The sequence below is a fragment of the Echiichthys vipera genome, assembly GCF_963691815.1.
Source record: "Echiichthys vipera genome assembly, chromosome: 18".
NCBI classification, from domain to species: domain Eukaryota; kingdom Metazoa; phylum Chordata; class Actinopteri; order Perciformes; family Trachinidae; genus Echiichthys; species Echiichthys vipera.
Genome location: NC_139843.1, coordinates 16,359,153 through 16,375,739, shown reverse-complemented (window position 1 = coordinate 16,375,739; position 16,587 = coordinate 16,359,153). Strand labels below are relative to the sequence as shown.

The 16,587-nt window shown below is 43.1% G+C and overlaps 1 protein-coding gene across 1 annotated transcript in view; it reads right to left on the bottom strand.

The window, feature by feature from the left end:
• Nucleotides 1-262: 262 nt before the first annotated feature.
• The window catches only part of trrap (transformation/transcription domain-associated protein), a gene marked incomplete at its 5' end in the record, with an annotated part of 80,390 nt that continues 64,065 nt past the window's right edge, over nt 263-16,587 (bottom strand). The window contains 10 exon segments of the mRNA XM_083933385.1: nt 263-1,109; nt 4,613-4,807; nt 6,355-6,558; nt 7,042-7,226; nt 8,054-8,271; nt 8,473-8,698; nt 13,723-13,984; nt 15,453-15,508; nt 15,511-15,657; nt 16,010-16,100. Coding sequence (XP_083789511.1) covers nt 825-1,109; nt 4,613-4,807; nt 6,355-6,558; nt 7,042-7,226; nt 8,054-8,271; nt 8,473-8,698; nt 13,723-13,984; nt 15,453-15,508; nt 15,511-15,657; nt 16,010-16,100 — 1,869 coding nt within the window. The 3' untranslated portion in view covers nt 263-824.

The window sequence follows — 16,587 nt, the reverse complement described above, 5'->3', positions numbered from 1 at the left end:
GCCTACGGCAGCATCTGTATTATAAAAGAGCATTTTATTAAAACAAAATGCTTATTTACAAGGCAAGAGATAAGACTTCTGTTGAAAAAAAGCATCGTACCTTTAAAAAAAAGGGGAGCAATATGCATACACTTGGGAAAGACATACTTGCATTACATGTGTTTTAGCTTATTACAGTGTCAATTCGCCCTGAAGTTTTTACTTTGTTACATTACAACAGGGCAGATGGAAAGACAAAAGAAGTATAAAGTAAAATGGCTTTTGGAATAGTCGTGACATGTTAATAAAAACATTGAAGAGCATAATCTGTTTCACAGGGCCGCAAAATTCCTCATTCTGCAGGAATAGAAAAGAAGGGGGGGAGCTCTTGATGCAGGTGACAGACACAGCTGAAGCAAACAGAAGATTTTCCCATCTCTTAAATAAAATTAAAAACGTTCTTCTCTTAAGCTTGAGTGAATGGCTCATTATGATACCTACATAAATATTTATACTGCCTCCTTGTCAGAAAGGGCGACTGGCATCACAGAGTCCCTGTCATTTAGTTTATAAAAATAAATATAGGTTGAAGGAGAAATTGTGGTTTGATAAAAAAAAAAGAAAAGATTTTATCAGTCCAGGTATAACTATATGTATACTGACAATGTGACTGACTATCAATGTGACAGTCAGGGCCTTTGTTTACACCTGATTCCACTTAGCAAACTATTTCAGTGTACTTTGATCAAGAGAGTCCAGCATGTCCACCAGGCTTCTGTTACAGTGAAGAGTCTGTGTTTGTCAGAACGCATTTTCCCAGCATCTCATCTCGCCCTCCTTATTTCTCAGAGCCAGGGGTGCCAAGCCGGGTCCATGCGACACAGATTGTCCAGGCTGTTCGCTGCGGCCACCAGGGTGTTGACCTTACTCTCTCCTCCCTCGAACTGAGCCAGGTTATGGAGGCGGGTCATGATGGCCGTGACAGCCTTCTGGACCAACGAGACTAACTGCTGGGAGTCCATGTTCTCCGGTTGGCCGGCGGGGGACAGAGGCATGGACGTGTCCTCCTGCGTCTTCTTGTGCCACGCGATGATCTCGTCGCGCAGGACTGCCTTCAGGATGCCGTCCACCTATCAGAGACAGAGGAAGTGGAGCTGTAAGTTTCAAGAATCCATGTACAGATGTGTAACAATAAAATGACGTGTGCATATGTGGAGACATTTCGCAGTTAAGTGATGGGCACCTCCCCAACTTCACCAGACATTCTTAGCTGTGATTCAGAGTGAATACGTTTATGCTCTGGTGACAACAATATTACTTTACATCACAAAAATGTCTCTCCCATACCATCCTGATGACAACACATCTGAAAAACACTAAAACTTATTTTAACTTTATTTGCTTTATTTACATTATTAATTTAATTTGACAATAAGAAAACAATTTCCACACACTGCAGTAGAAGTTCATTATTGACCTTGGAAAAGAAAATCTTACATCAAACACATCTTACGTTTTGAGGAACTCACTGCGTTTCGATCACAGGGACTAGGGTCTTAATTACAGGGTTCCTAATAATTTCCATTTCAAAATCCCATACTTTTTCAGACGCAAATTTCCAGACTTCTCAGGGGATTTTTAGGGCATCTGAATACCAATTGTTAAATGCTTTTAATGTAAAAAAAAAAAAAAAAAAATGGTTTTAAAATCCTACTTTTAAAACATATGTTAAATTCTGACTATGTATGTTAGACATTTTTTACCTACATATTGTAGCTCATAAGTGAATGAACTCCAAACCGAGACATGTTTAAAGCACAGCATTTTATTCAAGCTAAATGCTAAAATGAATAACTGTGAAACTGCACAGTAACACTACAGACAGTAACAGTAGGGATTTACAATTAACCAGGAACTACAAAAGAAAACATAAGTCTATACTTCACTGGATTTAGATGGAGAAAACATACTTATAAATAGATAAAATACTCAGAATAAAATAAATCAGAAATAAATGTAGACAACACGTATGGAATCGCAGTACGAGCGGTAGCCATGGTAACCCGACAATTCAGCTTAATTAGTTTCATGTCATCTACAACTATGTTGCGTTAGGAAACTTGTTTTTATTTGTATATATTATTATAATTTATTTTAGAAAGTGAGATAATAGTCTGGAAACAACACAGACATTTTCCCATACTTATCCAGACCTGGAAATTACTCAAATTAAATTCCATACTTTTCCATACTGCGTAGAAACCCTGAAATTAAGTTCTGGGGACATTTTACCACTCCCAAAAAGTCCCAGATCGGAGAGTAGGGCTTTCTGTAAATACAGGGACTTTGGAGGTGGGTGTGCAGGGATAACCATTGTGTCGCCTTCATTCATAAAACAAAGAGGAAGTACTCTAATAATGGATGACTATTTTAGGATGAACCAACCTTTCTCTTTGTTTCATTAAAAGCAAAGTTAGGTTTTGCTGTCAGCTTCCTGGCTTATTGAGGGAAGTTAAACGTTATTTTGATGTTTCACAGCAGTTCAATCTAAAACACGAATAAATAACCATCAAACGCAGATGAGTTGGTGTGGAGACAGACACTCTTAGGTTCATTTTCCTCTGGAATTCATTCATTACATCCAATGTGCAGCAGTAAATTATGTGGCAGTAAATGGTGTAACAGTGAGACTTAACCTCAAGTTTATTTTTCCTCCTAAAGTGTGTTTTTAAAATACGTCAACCACATCCAACTGTGTTAACCACTGAAACCAGCAGCAGGTGGAGGGCGCAGGCCTTTTTTTGTATGTCATTAGACTCAGTCGCATAATTTTCATAGATCTTTGGACCGATGTCGAAACGCAGGCAACAACTTTTAATACTTAAAAAAAAAAAACTTCCCGGATCTCTTTTAATTGTACTTTCTTAAGTTTAAAAAAACACAAGTGGAGTATGAACCTTTTCATGTCACTGTAGTATAACAACATAATATAAGTGTTAACACATTGCAGTTGCATGATTGTTGTCATGAGATTCCCGGCTAATTCCGTAATCTATTTGAAGTTCTCAATTACGTGTCAAAGGAATTCTGTTTATATAAACACAATAGACCCGTCTTCTGTATAGACTGCTTTAAGCCATGTGTTGAAAGTGCCATGGGAATGAGAGCAATGAAACATGATGAAACCTCATTTAAATAAAGTCACTGCCAATCTCAGACACACACATAAAACAAAGCTGTCAAGTCAAATTAAGGGTGTGTCAATAATCCCTGAGGAAATCTCTCTGTGTTGTTAGCGGTTCATTTTGGTGACACAGAACTAAAATACATAACCCTCCAAACCACGATGGGGCCATGACACCAGCAATCATCACTTAACTAGGAACACACCGTTCCCTTCCTACCTTACCGAAAGTGTTCACATGGTTTCAGGCTTCAATATATTTGAGTGGATGATTGTTTTGTGTTTTGTTGTGTTCCCTGGAAACGTCCACTTTCTTTGACCAGTGGCCTCTGGCTCTCGCCCTGAACTAGTAAACGTTGTCAAGTGTTTCGTTTATTTGCATCTTCCCGCTCCCTCCGCATCAGTCAGACTTCAAGTATGAGCCAGACCTAAACATAGACACCACACGCCTGTCATTACTGCCCCGCTGCAGATACATCAACAACCCCTCTGACTGCAATTTTTGTTTGATTGAACTTCCTTTGAGTTGATTTAAGTTGAAGCACCAAACAATATCTGGAGAAAACTCTGCAGGAGCTTATATTCGACAAACAAACCACTGCGTCCTCGTGACAGAATGATGTATATGCTCACTGATACTGCCAGCAGACTTGAACTCCACACTTTAAATATACTTCTCCTTAAACCATGCCAAGACTCCTGTCGTCTGGGTCGAGTTGAGAAAATGTGATTTTTCAAGGGAACTTAGTTTAACATTTAAATGCAATATCATCACTGTGATTTAACGGTTTATGATTACTAACAAATTGTAAAGAATGTTTTCACAAGGTTGCAACAGATGTGTTTCTTAAACATGCAACAACTAATTCTGTGCCCACCCTGCAACAGACTCCAGCTGTAAACACAACACTGCTATATTATCACCTACAGTAGATAATGTTCACTCTCAATCAACTACTGAAGGAAATGTCTGGCTGTTTAGCTGCTAAATTCTCCACTATGTTCACCACCTAGTCTCTAACTTTGCCTCTCTGCTGTTTGGTGCTGAGGAGGTAACAGTCAGTGTTCTCTGAAAACAGCAGCCAGCTGCATCTGGAAATGATGGTGAAGAGAATGAAACAAAAGAGTAATGTTGTGGGCTTTAAAAAACATGAGCTGGAGGATGCCAACATTCTCTGTAGAGCTGAGGGGAAGTGTGAGTGACCCCTTTCACATACTGGTTCATTACAGACGTTTTCTGTATATATGCTAAAATAAAGCTAAAAACATAAAAAAATCTATCTAAACAATGGTTAAAACCCTATCTCTCACATGAACTGCGAAATATTCTAACATCCTCTGACCATATGCTATATGCAATCCTTTTATTCATCTGTAAAATAAAATATTATTCTGCGATGTAGTTTGTATGAAAACACTGGATATTCATAATAATGTAAGAAAAGTTACCTTAAAGTTTGGCTGTGCGAAGCATCGTGCCACGGCGATCATAGAGGCGGTGAGTGGGCCGGAGACGCCGATGGTGGTCAGGAACTCTGAGATGTTTGGCGTCAGGCGGAAAGGAACGGGGCGGTTAGCGTCCAGGTCGCCCGTGGCGTCGTTGATGTCGAAGCGGAAGTAGGAGACGTTTAGCTTTCCTGTGTCCTAGAAACCCAGAGTAAAGGTAAAGGTTCAAGCACGAGTCTCGCAAACGAGTGTGTGTGATTTTAAATAAAAAAATGTTCAGGGATACCTGCTCATAACCACTACCAATATACAAATATTCCTTTCTGCTGTGTTCTCCACAGTCCTTAGACCACATGAGCCCTGCAAGAAAATAACTCTTCTTTCGGAAAGGCTAAGGGAGCAGCAAAACAAGCTCACACCAACAAAATGGCTGCAGTTATTGATCTGCCTGCCCAAGACACAGTAACAAGTCAAACTATCAGCAGCACAACATCTATAATCCTCAATTCACCCCACTCCCCACTCCCCGTTACTCCCTGCTGACTTAAATATATACAGGCAAGTTTTCATCTTTAAGCCTGCATTTATGTGCGAGAGGGCCGCTACACGAGCCGCCATTCCGGGGAAGATAAGCTCCCTTATATGAAAAGGTGAGTGGCTCTGACAGCTTTATAGCAGAGCATTTCATTCCAGCTCATGCTCCCTCTCCTCCTGTCTCACCTCTTTCCCTCACTTCCTCCTTCTCCTAAATTCCTCTCTCTCTTTCTCGCTCCCTCCCCTACTGTCATTTGGCCCCAGCGGAGGGCCTCAAGGCAGTGGACTGAGACACCAGTAGCCCCCCGCAGCCCCCAGTAGGCTCAGATAAGCCCGCAGACAGTTGGCTGTGGAGGGAGCGCTATGAATGCTTAAACACCATGAGTGGCCAGCGATGGCTTCATTTCGGGGCCAGTGTGAATGGGATAAGGCAATAATATCATTAAAAGAATGAAATCTAAGACTGAATTTCACCCTAATGAACGTCACCAAGCAGTGACTTTTTTTCTATAAATGGCTGGAAGCATCACTCCACTCGAATGTTAACTTGGAGGAACGTAAGGTCTCCATTTAGGCAGGGCACGATGGTATGGCTCTGATGTCCTATCCTTGCACTCTCTCCCTGTTTGTGTGTAATGTTTGTGTGCGTGTATGCTCTCCGTACCGTAATCCTGCTGTGTCTAATGGGATCTGCGGAGTGGAACAGGCAGAGAGGGGGCTTAATACCAGCGCTTAGCTGCCCAGAGGAACGCCTGTCAGCAAAGGCCGATTAGGATCAGAGGGGTGGGGTGGCCGACTGACACAATCATCTTTAATAATGACTTCGAGAAAGCTGTCTGCGGAAACCCTGAGCGGCAGACGGATGTGGATGGAGTGAGAGGCATACGCGCGCGCACACACACACACACACACAAAAACACGGCCTCTTCAAATTGAAACGTCTCGGATAGCTGTTGAGCGGAGGGACTGAATATAACGTTCTGTCAAAACATCCTTTCGCGTTGACATGGGCTGTCTGACTGATAGGCCAAGCGTGAATGTCATGGGGGAGAATGGAAATTCATACGGCCAGATATGGAGAGTGTAATGGTGATCTCTTAATGTAGTGTATATCTATTGAATTAGGCCCTGTCACTTGACTGTTGCTTGCCCTTGACAGAGACTCAGACATGTTTCTGCTTGTGTTTGTGTATGTGTGTTGTTTCTTCTACCTGTGCTATCTGCAGCATCTCGGGGTTGAGCCTGTTGAGGTGGAGCATGAACTCGGCCAGACCTATGAGGGCCAGCTGGATGGTGAACATCTTCCGGAAGGTCCAGTAATCGGTGGCATTAGGGAAGGTGTGAAGAGCCCACTCCTTCAGCATGCTGCGAGGCACCATGTTCCCCTGCACCTCTTTCAGGATGTCCCGCAGGACCTGGTAGTAGACAAGAGAAAGGAGTAGAGGTTAGGTAGGCTTCTCATTCAGGTTCTACTTTATTCAACACAATAGTCTGCTCTTAACTTTACTGAACACACAGCTGCCAATAGTAATTGTTAGATATCAATTCTTATCAATATCAATTCTATTTTCTTATACCAGGGGCCAAAAGTAGACGACCTAGGAGCACATCATTTTCCAGCCATCTCAAACATTACATAGGGGCACTCCATACATTCTGTGCATATTCAACTTATTTACTGTACAGAAAAAAACGCTGCTGCGACGCAATAATCAAAAGCTTGCTAGCTGTTAGAACATGGAAGATTGTAAAAATCAATTTCCCTCTTTGAGAAATCAATTTCCCCTCTAGTAATTCATGCAATTACTCGATCTGGGAAAAACGTTACTCGTGCCCATGCCTAGCTTTCACATGCTGAAATGCTTCCTAGGTGACATGGCTGCACATTCATCACATACCTGGTGGCTGGCCTGTGTGCCTCTGGCCTGCACAGTGGCCAGACGATCATAATATCTGGAAATGGGGTTGTCATGTTCGATGCCCTTTTTGGCACAGCGCTGTTTGTAGATTTCCACCAGTGACAGAGATGAAGGGTTGTCCTCTACCAGCCGCATCTGAGGTGAAACTGCCACCACTCTGGGCACTGGAGAGATGGGAGGGAGGGAGAGACAGAAGACAGGGGGGGGAAGCAGAGGGGGGAAAATAACAGAGAGGAGAGAGTAGTAGGGAAAGGAGGTAGAGAGAAGGGAAAACAACCGAGTCAGTGACAAACTAACTGTAAACATTTGGTTGCACTTGATAGCACACAGTGCCTGTTTTACCACAGTGTAAACCACAGGTCTAAACATACAACTAAAATATTCCAGAGTTAGGAAACAGCTGCACTGAAGACTTGCCATCACTCAGCACCAAGCTAGGTCAAAGGAGGTAAAAGGCTGTGCATGGGTCGCCCAGTGAAAGCAGTCAAAACATTTACATATACTAGCAAACCCCAAATTAAATCAATACCATCCATTCCAGTTGGGTGGAGATGGTTTGGAAGGGACTTTTGAATTCCCTGTCCATATTTCCCCTTAAACAAACCAATCAAGTGCATAAATGGAGTGGGCAAACATCTGGGCGGAGGCAAACCACATGAGGGTGACAGGAGAGGAAATTGCGCTTGAAAGCAAAATTAAATTGTGTGTGTGTGTGTGTATGTGTAGGTGTAGGTGTATGTGTGTGTGTGTGTGTGTGTGTGTGTGTGTGTGTGTGTGTGTGTGTGTGTGTGTGTGTGACACGTCAAAAAAAAAAAAAGTATTTTCTTGATCAAAAACTTGCGATGATAATGATAGAGGTGACCACTCATAAAAAAAAAAAAGAGAATAAAATGACAAACCAACAACATAATTCTAGTGAAATTTCATCCCTCGTCCCTATGGTTTTGTTTTAACCTCGTACAGGCACCATCTCTATTATCCCTGGTCCTACCAGTGAAGAAGAGGTGTCTCTTGGTGGTCTCCTTCCTCTTCTCCAGACAGGGGTTGAGGAGGCGGAGAAGCTGCAGGACCCTCTCCTCTCGGCGTGACTCAGTCAGACAAGCATCATTCATCACCAGGTATGGGTAGATCTTGCCATTGTGGCCGCGGATATAGAGACGACGTGCTGCTGTATTGTGTTTCTGAACAATTTCCACTCTGGGCATGAACCTAAAGAGAGGTGCAGAGACAGAAGTGAAGTGATAAATGATGCGAGAGGAAGGATATGTGGCTACAATTCCATGTGTATTTGTTGGTTATTTTCTATTTTAACCACAGGCAGCAGAAGCAGGTAAATTACTTGCATTCATCAGCCATTTAAAACCAAGTTATTTTTCAACTGAGAGGGTATTGTGTGAATGAATCCTTTACCTTGCAATCTTGATGTAATAGTGCGTAGGTTTGGGCATTAGGAACTCCCCGGGGATCTCCACCTCGGCCGTCTGTGCGGAGAAGTTGCTGAGGAAGCGACACTTCTCCTCAATGAGGAAGAACTTGGGCAGCTGCTTGGTCTTGGCCTCCAGGATCTTAATCCACTTCTTTAACTTGGAGATCAAATTGTGAAGCTTCATGGAGCCCGGAACGCTGAAGTCAAAGTCTGGTAGGGGCGAAGAGAAAAGTTATTGTTACAACAAGAATCTCCTCACAGCACTGCGCCTGGTTGAATAAACGCCAAAAGTTCCACACTTAAGTTTGTCCCTAATGCAATGTTTTCCTTCATTTGGGAGCGTTGCATACAGCCTGTTAGGTCGTCTCTCTGTCTATGTGTTTAGATTAAGACTTTTACAGTCATATTACAGCACATGTGCACTTTAAGTACCATGGTTGCGCTTCACTGACAATGTCACTCGACAGCAGTGTTGGCTAGAGTTTGGCGAATGGACTAATATCGGTGATTGACTGAGTACATTACAGGTTTGTGGGTAATTTTTGTCATTTTATTTTGCGGATTTTATATCAAAAGATCGATTGAGGGGGGAGACAGAAGGCGAAAACTAGCGTGAAGAGTCGGATTATATTCAAGTTACTACAGTGTCCACTGGGTTTTCCTTGTCACGAAAAATATGTCTTTTAAAATGATTTTTTCATTAAGTTGTTGCAAAATAACATTACAAAAAGACATGGACCAATAGCAGGATGTTAAAACATACAGACATTAGGACATTAAGACAAGTACAGTACAACTGCTAGTGTTTTTGAAAAACATCTTTGTATCACCTCAGCCATTGTCTTATATTCCATTAATTATTTCACTTTGAAGAGTCTGGTATGGCTCACTGAAAATGTTCTGCTAAGAAAAGAAAATACTTTTGACTGGCAGTGATTCTAAAGTTAGCTGAAAAAAGAGGAATAGAGGATTCAAGTGTGATACACTTTCTCGCTCTTAATCAACATCCTTAAAATGCCCTTCAGCAAGAAGCTAACCCCCGTGACTGTTACAGTGGAGCTGCTCTCAGCCGCCAACATTACAAGACTGTAAGAGTAGTGGGCAGCTCCCAGGTGTGTTTTTGTGTGTTTGACCTTTAACCTCCCCTGCAGCAACACGCTACCAGACCTGTGCTATAAATACCAATGTGTTTCTAAGTAACCTTACCAAATAAAATACTTTAGGAGGTTAAAACACATGCAAGCCACAATGCACAAGGAATAGTACTCACAGTTGATAAAGATGATAAAGGAAATTTGAACAGAAATAAATAGAATCAAATGCAAATGTTGCTGTTTGAAACCAAAAATGGTTAATTAAAGTGAGGTCTGGGCATTTGCTTTACCGTGACTTACACAGTAGCATGGACTAATAACACCTTTTTTTTTCACAGCGATGGCCTTGGGGAGGGCAGTGGTTACACAAACTCACATTTGGAAAATGTCCGTTCTAAATTTCGTGTCTCACTGTTGGCCACTTCACTCCAGCTGTGTGGTGAAGTGCCTTGCTTAAGGGAACTTCATGGATAAGTTATTCATTGCAGGCTAGCAGCACAAGGAGAACTGTTTGCTCTATCGACTTATAACTCCCTGGTGGAGGCTGGGAGCTGATTAAATTAGAGCTATAAAAATGAGAGTCTTAAAGTATTAAATTCCTGTTTCAAGTCACAACTCATATTGCACATAACGTATTGTGATGAGCTGCAGCAATAACAACGGAAGGAGGGGAAGTGAGCAAGGCAGGTTTTCCATTTTAGAGTAAAGCCCCCAGGACATCTCTGGAACATGAATGCGCGCGCAAACTCAGACACACACCCACAGACACACACACACACTCACACCTACCTCTCCTATTTCAGTACACCCTGTTGTGCTGCATGTTATAATGAATCCATGAAACTGCAAGGCCTTGCCATTTCAAACCCGTTCAATCTCTCCCAGAGTGAGACCTCCTAATACTTTAAATAAGCCCTTTAAAACAGCCAATGTTCTTTTCGGAGTGGGCCTATTTCGCTATCCGTCTGCCTGCAATTCACCTGCCTTGATAGCAGAGGTAAAATTGAAACAGTCCTGAGGAATTGCAACCCGACAACAATTCAGGACCATAAAAGTATATAATGCTTACAAATAGAAAAAGCGAGACATGCTCCTTCGAAGCCATGAAGCAATGAAGTAATATCATTCCATCTTTATTAGATATAAAACATTTTGGCTGTTTACATCTGGAGATGGCTGCACATAAGATGCAGGTATTAGGTTGATAAAACTCATAAAAATATTCTAAAAAGTTGTCAAGTATGAAAAGCAAACTGAAACAATTAGTAAGCAATGTTTCACCTTACTTAGAGCTCTAATTATAGTTTATATAGCTTGACAACATTAAACCTGTAGATAGTTTTCGAGAGAAAATACAGAGGCGCCAGTAAGAAAGAAAGTGATTTTCAGTCCCCCTGAACTCATCTTAGACCTATGTTCTGTTAGATAGCTGGGGGAATAGGATGCTGAGCGACAGAGTGTAGTGTGGAAAGAAGCAAGACTGTGCTCTGACCTGTGTGTTGAAACCAGGGCTGATATTCTGCCCTACCTGAACTGCCTGACAGGCCACAGCAGAGGATCTGAACTTTTGCACCAAATTATAGATCCACACTTGGGAGGGGGGCCACCTCTGTATATGCTACCATCACTCCCTCATGTACTGCCCTATTCCTGACTCAGTGTGGGATTGTATTAATGCACGGGGCGGGATGGAGTCAACTTTATTGTGTCTGATTGGTAAGCTCAAGTTTCAAACGTGTCAGAGGTCCTCAGAGCAGCGGGTAACAAGGAAGAGGGGTTTAAATAACTATATAGCATTATACAGGGTAACATTTCACTTTGCAAAATGCTATTTCACCACGGCAAATGACTACTAAATAGGCTCAGAATTAAAAGCCAGGAAACTTGTGTATTTTGTTCAGAAAGACACAAAAGTCTCTGAAACAGTTCCACCACTAAAACAGTAACTCATGCAAATAGCATTCACCGTAATTGGATTTGAATGCCTCCCTGCTGCCAAATGTTATATGTGCACACATAAACCCATATTTTCCGGCCCACAAACCCTGTGAAAGCGAGTGAGCCACTAACGTGGTGCGGGGAATGGGAGCTTGGCTGCTCAGCAGCTCTGTAAACCCTGTTTGTTCCGCTCTGGAAGGCTTGTGTGGTTTCAGTCTCTGTCAGCCCTGCTCCCACGTTGCTGTGGGGACAGCTGGGTAGCGATGGTCGGCAGGCACCCTGCGACGCAGAAGCCCTGGTGATGCCTGGCTGCATGAGCACAGCTGGCACTGCAACATCTGGTAAGATTCATCAGCTCTGAGTCTCGCTCGCTCTTGTTTGTGTTGTTCATTCAGTTAGTCCACGTGCCTTTCTCATGCTTTTGCTCGTTAATGCAAACACACCTGTCTTCATGTTTCCTTTCAGACTTTCATTCCCATTGTTTTCCATTTGCTCATCTCTTGCTGTAATTATCTATGCTCGTCAGCTCTAGCTCACCCTTATAATGGCTCTTTTCTCTCTGAGTCAGGTGATCGTTTTTCCCTGAGCTGCTTTTCATTCACTCACAGTCCTTGTCCTCTACTATCCCAGGGCCAAACATATTAGCTCTATTGGCCACTCTTAGGACCAGTGGAGGGGAAAAGCACAGGAGAGCCTGAAAAGCAGAGGGGAAAGGAGCAAGAGGAGGAGTGGCTGTGAGGAAATGCAATAAAAAGGAGAGACTGGGCCGTTTACTGTGAGTGTAATTCAGCGAACATGTATGTGCAGTCAGGCCATAGGAGTGAAAAGGGGGAAGCAAAAAGGTTTCTTTGAAAGCTGGGGAAGCTGCAGACGGTCCTTGTTTAAACAGAGTCCAGTGAACTGTGGTCGGATCCCTTATGTAATGTAGAAAAACAGACACGTGGCTTCAAAAAACAGGGGATTTGATTGATTGGAGAAAATGTTTCAGAGGGGGCCATGGCTAAACTGCACCCGCCTGTGCTTGCATATGAATCTGAACAAACACTGCCTTACAAGGATACACATGAATATAACTGAATTTTTGCATAAATATCGCTGAATTTGTGCTTCTAAACTTTGATGTTAAATCTGTGTGAAACACCTCAGAGAGTAGTGTGCCATTAGGAACTCTCTGAGGTTTCAGGATTAAACAGGTATTTGAAAATAGATGCTACAATGTTGGTCACCTCAATGATAGCATGGCATTTGACCCAAGTGTAAAAGTTCTACTCTCCCATTGGAAGGTTATGTCTAACATCCATTAAATCCAAGTCTGGTGAACGTTGGCAATAAAAGTCCAACATTATAAACTTGCCATGGATAAATCTAGCAGACTTCATTTTAGGTACCGTTATAAAATCATCCTACCTTGATGACCACACCAACAAGGGTTGTTTATTTATATTATACTTTCCAATTAAATGGTGTCTGCAATTGTTTTAAACCAACATAACAGGAAAGGGAGTTAAGGTTTCCATCTCTATGCAGTAGCCTTAGGAGCAGTGTACTCTCAATGTTCCAGTATTTTATGAGCTATATTCGCTTTTGGTATAGCAAGAAACCCGTAAACAATGTGTGGTTCACTGACAAAGAGGATAAATACTGTAGGTGCAACTTCCAGCTCCAAACACAATACAACTGATACCTAACTGGGCTTACACTACATTTCAATAAAAATAGTCAAAGTTGCCCAGTGCCAATATGGTTGAAAGAGCTGATATGAGCAGCACAAGTGTCCAGATATAACCGGTTTAATATATTGCTACAAAGGCCACTTGGGCACCTGTGTCATCACTGAAACTAGTGTAGACATACAGTAACGAGAATGCTTGTTTACTAAAAGGTGGCTGATGTCTGAGGCTGAGGTGCTGTTAGTTTTGCTACCTTGGCAATTGTCGCACCTTTTCAAATACTCATAAAACTGCTTTTTTGATGGCCTGAAAACTTACGCCTCAAGTTGCAAAGAGGTGAAGCAGCGATTCTAAAACTTAACATGGCTGACAGCCATGAAACTAAAGTGAATAAACAACTAAGTTCAAAAAGAAAACACAGGAGACAGAGGGGCAGGTGTTTGCGAAGGACAACCTCAAAATGAAAGGGTCTGTTCTGTGCTGTTCTATGTCTATAAAGGCCAGTATGAGTTTATTTGAAAAGCCAACCGACCTGTTGTGAACTGTCCCTTCATCTTCTGGAAAACAGGGTCCTGTGCTGTGGCCTGGGCCCGACGGGCTAGCGACTCAGAGGCAGCGCTGGAGAACATGGTGGAAACATTAGAGACGTTCTCCAAGCCAACACCAAAGGTGCTAACAAGCTTCTTGACAAAGTTCAGTGTGTGCGGTGTGATCTTGGCGTCAGACACTGCACCACTCTTCTCAAAGGCCACTGAGTAGCATTTAGCCAGGCCCTGTTGAAGCTGCCTCAAGACCTGCAGAGAGAGGAGGAAGAAAGAGAAATAGTGAGTATGGAGTAGTGCTAATTAAGAGAGAAAGTGCAACGGTGGTCGAGCGAAGTAGAGGGAATAAAAACAGGGAGTGGCGCTGGCGAGAACAAAGCAGTGAATCAGAGAAATAAAACTTTATTTTCTGTCTGCTTCACGGCAGTTTTGTTCTAAAGCACAAATAAACACGCACACATCCGCACAACACAGCGCTGTGTGTTTTTATGTGCTTCAGTTTCCCCTCGCTCCTAGTCTCCTCACTGTGCTGTGAGGAGCTGCTGTACTCTGGGTGTAATTCGTTATCAGATGTCGAGGGGCGTGACAAAGTGGCGGTACCAGGGAATGAGAACAGGCTGCCATCCCTCCTCAAAGTTATTGGCTAGGGGTTAAAAACCCACGTGGGGCCTAGAGGCTCTTTGCTGACACCCATGACATCCCACACACAGCAAAATAAGAAGAAAGAGAAAATACAGGCAGAGGACAGGGTCTCTGCAGACACAGAAAACACCACACACTTGTAGTGAGTCATAAGTGATGACTCAGAGGGATAACTTTTTTATCTATAATTTTTTGCGGGAAAATACTGCATATTACAAAGGTACAGCGATGTGATGTCATACAGTAACCAAAGAAAGGGAGAAAAGGAGGGTGATCATAGTATTGCATGCCTCTGCCCCTGGGTGCCCAGTGGAATGAGGCATAGAGCCTGCAGCTGCTGCTGAGTGCCCCAAACCATCACAGATAATCACACAGACACACACACCAACACACTTCTGGCCCTAAATCCCTTTCCCCATCCTACACGCTCACCGCACCCATCCATCACCTGTCTCAGTCTTCTCTCCTGCTGCCTCTTTCTCCCAGTTTTACTCTCCACCCACAGACCAGCTACCTTGCGTGGATTCTGCCTAGCACGACTAAAACAATTTGCAGAGGCACCAAGCTCAGTTTGGACAATGGTGTCAGGCCTACCTCTTGCGCTGACATCAACATAATTAGCAAGAGAAAAAAATGCTGCCTACTGAGCTGTTAATTTAAGTTGACATGCACTTCAACAAAAAGAGATTTGAGAAATAATAGCCAAAAAAAAATCACATATTTTATTTGAAAGAAAATGGCAATTCTGCCTGAATAAAATCTGCTATTTATATGCTCATAGCAACACAAGTTCAGTCAGGGAATGGGAGATGGTGAGGACCTATTCACAGACTCAGGATAACACCTTAGACTAAACAGATGTGTCGGCCTACCAGAGAGATGGGGGTCATCTGGTTGACCAGGTGGTGTGACACACACGCACACGATGAGCACTCCAACTTGCTTTTCACACATATGCACAGATGGATTAAAATTCTCACAACCAGCTGTATTATTTTCACACCATCTGATCCACTGAAAACACACACGTAGCGACCAAGTCGGACACACACGAAACCAGCACCTTTGTTCTTCTCACCTCTTCATGCCAGTTCTCCCTGAACCACACCATCTGGTCCACAATGCCCTCCAGGAGGAAAGCAAGGTGGGGTGAAGCTCCCGCTGCATGTGCATGATCCGGCTGCAGCGCCACATCGGGGCCGTGGCCCGGATAGGCCCTGGGTCTGAGGCCCCAGAGTGAGACTGGGCCCCCACTGAACTGGGCTGCTGTTGTCCAGATGCATCTGGGGAAGAAGAGTGGGTAAGACGAGGGAAGGAAGGGTGAGGGAGATGTGACAGAAGGAAATCAGGAGGCAGAAAGGAAAGAGGAAAAATCATGAGGGGTAATCATGATTGGAAAAGCAAACAGGAGAAAAAAAAGTTACTTGTACAGTTGCTTGATGAACAGATATACAGTTGTGCATTCCATGGTAACACTGGGAGATGTGTTACAGAGCATATTCCATATGTTATAAAAAACATTTTTTCCCCCAAAAGGTATGTCTCTCTTTACAGTTAACAACTGTTAGAAGTTAAATAGCTTTGTTCAGAGTGTAATCAAGAGGTAACACACTACAGCCAACCATGTTTACTTACCACTTTTGTAGCGCTCCCTCTGCTCGATCTTGAGCGTCAGGTAGAGGGTGCGGATAGGGAAGTAGACAGCCTGGGGGTACACTCGTCCCACCTTGCAGATAAAAGAGGGTCACAGATTACATTTCAAAGACTCCCCCTCAGGACAACAAAGGAGAGATTGAGGAGGTGGAGAGAGTACGACAGAGAGATGCTGTATGTGCATGTGTGTCAGAGAGAGAGAGAGAGAGAGAGAGAGAGAGAGAGAGAGAGAGAGAGAGAGAGAGAGAGAGAGAGAGAGAGAGAGAGAGAGAGAGAGAGAGAGAGAGAGAGAGAGAGAGAGAGAGAGAGAGAGAGAGAGAGAGAGAGAGAGAGAGAGAGAGAGAGAGAGAGAGATCATACAGATACAGCAAGAGACCTCTGCTGTAACAGACAGAGTGTTTGAAGCTTTGAGTCAGGGGAGTTAGGGAAGTTAAAGACACGCCATGGCTAAATTACAAAGCTGAATGAGACTGATGATGAAATTGCCCTCAAGACTTTCAAGAAAAGTCACTGACAGCATTGGAAGGCGTAATGGTTGAAGTCGGGGAGTAAGAGAAGTT